Source organism: Merops nubicus, unplaced genomic scaffold, assembly GCF_000691845.1.
Source record: "Merops nubicus isolate BGI_N331 unplaced genomic scaffold, ASM69184v1 scaffold14748, whole genome shotgun sequence".
Taxonomy (NCBI): Eukaryota; Metazoa; Chordata; class Aves; order Coraciiformes; family Meropidae; genus Merops; species Merops nubicus.
The window spans coordinates 31729-36773 of record NW_008626460.1 but is presented as its reverse complement, the minus strand read 5'-3'; the positions used below and the strand labels follow the sequence as shown (position 1 = coordinate 36773).

The 5045-nt window shown below is 50.5% G+C and overlaps 1 protein-coding gene across 1 annotated transcript in view; it reads left to right on the top strand.

Moving 5' to 3' along the window:
• Positions 1-214: 214 nt before the first annotated feature.
• TMEM116 (transmembrane protein 116) overlaps positions 215-5045 on the top strand; it is a gene marked incomplete at its 5' end in the record, with an annotated part of 11134 nt that continues 6303 nt past the window's right edge. Inside the window, 2 exons of the mRNA XM_008946015.1 lie at positions 215-340; positions 4080-4211. Of these exons, the coding sequence (XP_008944263.1) occupies positions 215-340; positions 4080-4211 (258 nt within the window). The remainder of the gene's footprint in view (positions 341-4079; positions 4212-5045) is intronic.

Here is a 5045-nt window from a genome sequence, read left to right as displayed (position 1 = left end):
GGTCCGCGGGTGCCCGCGGAGCCCCCGCCTGTCCGTGGGGCTGTCCCCGCCGCGCAGGGGGCCGCGCTGAGCTCCCCCCGTCCTTCTCTCCAGGTCTACTCGGCTCTCCACTGGATACAGTTCACCATGGCCATGCTCAGGTACATCGCGCTGCTAAACCCGCGACCCCGCCGTGGACTTGCTATTGCAACGACGATTTTCTCCGGAAAAAAAGGGAAATCGCTTATCCCAGCGAGGCGGAGTGTTCCTGTTCCAACCTGTGCTTTGTTTTCTCAGTGTTATAGGTTCCAGCTCAATTATTGCCTACGCCGTCTTTCAAAATGCTGTGAGGTCCCCCGAGGTAAGGGCTGAGCCTCCTTCTCTGTCCCTAAGCTGCGGGTTTGGTACCTTGTAGGTGGGACTGTGGGTCTCTGCTCGGAGCAACTGCAGGTCTCAGTGTGCTTTGTGTGCTTCAACCTTGTTTAACAGCTGGGAGGCAAAGGGCTTGCCAAGAATCTGGCCCTTTGTCTGTGACGGGCTGAAGGGACTAACCTTGAGCTGTACCCACGCAGGGAGAAGCAAGTTTCTGGTGTTTATGGTGCTCATGGAAAGTCCTCCAGCTGTTCCTGGAATAGGAATTTGCTAGTGTGTCCTTCTCTGTAGGGCAAAACACCTCGGGGGCTGAGAAGCTGTGTACAAAGCTGGTGAAATGCAAATTGGATGCAGCCCTGGAGGAAATGTATTCACGGGTGTTGGTCTTTGAGTATCTCTCAGTCCTTTTTCCAGGCATGTGTGCTACTGAACCAGATATGACTTAACAGTGCTGCAAAGTTCAGACAAAAAGAGGCCAGGCTGGAAAGCCATTAGTTGTGCTGGGCTCTGCAGAGAGGTTTTGGAAGATTCACCCTGGCTGTGTACAGGAGCCATGAGCTTTTTCAGGGCTGAAGCAGTGGGACTTGGGTGCTGTGTGCCTCGGGGTGGGACTGTCCACACGGGCACAGAGCCTGACACATCCTGAGGGCATCCCACGTGTGCAGGTTGTGTGTTCAAGGGACACGGTGTGTCTGGGGGGTGTTGGACCTGCTGAGCAGGGAGCTGGCATGTGTGCAGTGACTGTAGAACTCCATCCCAAGGCTGCCAGGCTTTTTGTCCACAGCCAATCCTTCTGTCTGTCCAGGAGTTAGCAGAGGCACTGCACAGAGCTGGGGTTGGTTGTCCAGGATTTGCAGCCTGGCCTGTGGACCACACAGATAACAGGTTACTGCTGAGAGCAGTAGGACACCAGAACTGGCAGCTCTGTTGTAACAAAGCTGTGTTTGTACTTCCCTCATCTTCAGTGTTCTGTGCACATCGAGGGTTTGATCTGCAGCCCAGAGAACAGGAATCTGAGGGAATGCAGTGAGTTATCCTCAGGGAAGGCAGGTGTGCAGTCAAGCTAACAGCTGACACATGGTTGGATGAAGGAGAACCTGTGGCCAGGTTTGATTTGGTCCAGTTAGAGCATGCAGGACCCTCTTGCTCCCGGGCAGCCAGTGTCCTGCAGACACTCTGCCCAGCACATCAGGAATGAACTGTGGAGATCTCAGTGCATTCCTGAGGGGGAAGAAAGGCTGGGCCCTCACCTTAGTGCAGGGATGGAAAACCTTCTGGAGCTTCTGCTGCACAAGGTGCACGTCAAAGGCCACATCTCCTGCACCTGGAGAGCCCCAGAGGTGGTGTGATAGGGTCTTCCACCGGGGTGTGATGTGAAGCTGGACTTGGCAGGTGTCCCAGGGTGACTCAGCAGCCTTGGCTCATTTACTTCCATGGCTAGGAGTCCCTATTACTCAGGAGCCCTTGTGCTGTTAGTCATATGATGGGACTGTGGCTTGGGAACTGCATTTTAGCTGCTTGTGAGCCACATGGACCCTTCCTGCTCAGCAGAGTCCAGATGTTTCTGCTCAGATTATTTCTCCAAAGCTGGATGGGAGGGATGGATACCAGCTGGAGTGACTGGTCTGCATCGGGCTCCCAGGCTCTTGCTCTGCTGCCAGGGGAGATCCATTGTTGGTGTTTCAAAAGTGGCAAAATCTTTGGTAACTTCCCCATTGCCTTGTCCCCATGTTTCTGGTCTCGAGTGGAAATTTGTAAACAGAGGGTCTGGAAGTGATCTGTATCAAGGCTAGCCACAAACAGCTTATTCCCCCAGTCATGAGGCTCCAGAGTAAAACGTTTAAAAATAAACAGCTCTGGAGGCTGGGAGAAGAGCACTGTTAGGAACACTTCCCCTCCCACCCTCAGCCTAGGAAATCAAATATTGCATTCTGGCAGCTTGTTTTGTCTCTGGGGGGTCAATAAAACTCCTCAGCCTGAGCTAAATCGTTCAGGAGAGATGGTGGGAGCAGCGAACAAAGGATTTCCTCTGTCATGTCAACAGCTTCTGTGCAGGCAGATGCCCCTGGGCAGTGGCCAGACAGAGCTAAATCAACATGTGTGCTCCAGCCTGGCAGCTCTTCTGAATCATTACGTCTTTACATCCCCTTCCTCTATTTTATAAATACCATTTGTTGGTTTGGTTTGGGTTTTTTTTCCCTTTTGCAAGCAAGACATGCTGCCTTTCACTTACCACTGTGTCACCTACTTCTTTATTTAGGTCTGTGCCAAAATAGTTCCTCTACCAAACAGCAGTGCCTTGCTCCAAGGACACTTGTTGCTGGAGAAAGGGGTCACCTGTTTGATTGCAAAAGTTGCTGCTTTGCTTGTTTTGGAGCTACTTAGTTTTAACCTGCTGTGCTCACAAACTGGACAGTGTCCCCAGCTTGTCGTGCCTATGACCACCTTCCAGGTCTTCAATTCTGCACCAGCAAGGAACAGCCTGGTTAAAAAAGACACTCATAAATGCAGTGGTGTGTGAACTAGCTGCAGATCTTTAGCTAGCAGTAGCAGTTGGCTTTATCATGCTGCAGGGTTGGGTGGTACAAATACAGAAATGGAGAGAGAAGAATGTTTGAGGAGAGAAATCCTGCAGAGGATTTCAGCAGAGGACCTGCATAGCAGTGAGAGGACCAGGAAGACCAGGCAGGTCTCCCTCAAACTGTGCTGTAAGGAGAGGTCTGGTTCCATCAGATCTACCTGGGCACTTATCATTCTTACTCAGCTCTTTCTTGCTGCTCACGGGAACAAGAAAAGTATCACACCACAGGATGGGTGGCAAACATGTACTTAAAGAACAATATTGAGGCAAAAAGGCTCAGTTCCATGAAAAAAAAATTAAATCAATGCATCCTGAAATGTTTCCATGCTGTGTTCAGCATTATAATTTCCTGTAGGGGGAGAAAAAAAAAAAAGCCATAATTTTCTCTCCAGAATGCTGAAAAATGGGTACCAAAGACTACAATTAAGAATCTAGGTAATTAGGTTGCTTTTCCAGAGTGTCTGCTCTCCCACTGACAACAAAAATGTTGGCCAGAGTTTTGCACAAATGTTTTCCTACAGTGTTTACAGTCCCTTTGGCCAGTGCCTGCAAAGTGGAAATGGGCTGGAAACTGCCATTAGAGGAGACATGACTCTGTTCCAGCAAAACGTGGTGAGCAGCAGAGAGGCTAATGGCTCTCAGAGTGAATTAACCTGGCACATAAAACAGATTCAGCCCTAGTCACCAACCAAAACTGTGTCAAACACATTGAGAAAAATGTCTGTTTCAAGCTCTTTCAGACCTGAAGAAGAGTCTGTGTTTATCAAAAGTCTGATTTCTCAATCAGTTGGTTTAACAAATAACATTGCCTCTCCCTGCCAGCCTGTCCCGTTCTGCAAAAATTGTAGCATTCTGCAAAAATTGTAGCATTCTGCACCTTTTAGATGTTTTCTTTAAGACTTGATGCTGCTTTTGCATCCTGGGGCATTGCTAGTGTCAGAAAGGGTGATAAGAGCAGGCGCTCTGCATTGAAACAGCTCCTGAGAGCAAGAATCAGCATGGGGTCTGTGTGCAAGGAGAGCTGCCCTGCCAGAAGAGCTGGGGGGCAAAAGCCTCTTCAGAGGATGGGGTAAAACAGCTGCTGTGGGGGGTCGTGGCAGAGTTGTGAGCATCACCCTGACCTGCTGCCCAATTTCACTTTCCCCAGGTTCGGCCACTTTTCTACCTGAGCCTCTCTGACCTACTTCTGGGCATGTGCTGGCTCGCTGGTGCCCTTCTCTATAGCACACCAGCCTCCAAGCAGGACCTCATCTGCTACAACCTGCAGGCATCAGGACAAGTGAGTAGCCTTGGTGTCACCATCCAAGCTGTCACTGTGCACCCTTGGCTGTAATTTGCCTCACTGGTGATCAGAGTGTGGCCGTGGGGGGGACAGGCTTTGGCAGAGACTCCCTAATCAGACCTCTTCCCCTTGAGTGTGGAACGTGGTGGATCTGGTTTGTGAAAGGCAAAGAGGATGGGATTTTGAAGAGCATGGGATTTTGTGGTTGCTGAGTCCAGGTTGCTTGTGTAAAGTGAGTGGATGGGTCTTAATCTGTTTCCTGCTGGACCTGTGCCAACGATGATCTCTGTGCCTCTCGCACGGCAGCTTCTCTATTCCTCTTCATGCTTCCTCCATCCTGGGCAGGAACAGACACAGTCTGAGATTTGCTCCAGCTCAGATTTACAACATTACTCATACAAACAGCCCAGCTCTTGCTGACCTGGCCCTATCCTCTCTCAAACAGTCCTGAGGATGCTCAGGAGCTGCTCCAGCAGCTCAAGCTCAGCCCCACGCCCCAGCGATTCGGCTGCTTTTCCAGCTCATTTCATGTGCTGGAGCCTACTTGGAGTGGAGGGAGTGGAGTGAGTGAAATACCCTTTTCCTGACAGTTTGCCTTTGTCTCCCTGAGTTCCCATTTCAGCACCAGGCTTTGCAAATCACTGCTCTGGAAAAACTCTGCAGGGTACGGCCGAGCTTGGGCCAGAGAGGTGGTTCACAAGCTGTGATCTCTGGGCTTAACAGTTTGCTTTTAATGTTGTTGAGATGATGGGACAGGGGAATGTGAGAAGAGCTTGAGAGAGACTTTTCAGAGCCAGAAGGTGAAAGGAGCAGATGGGACTGAGGGTGTTT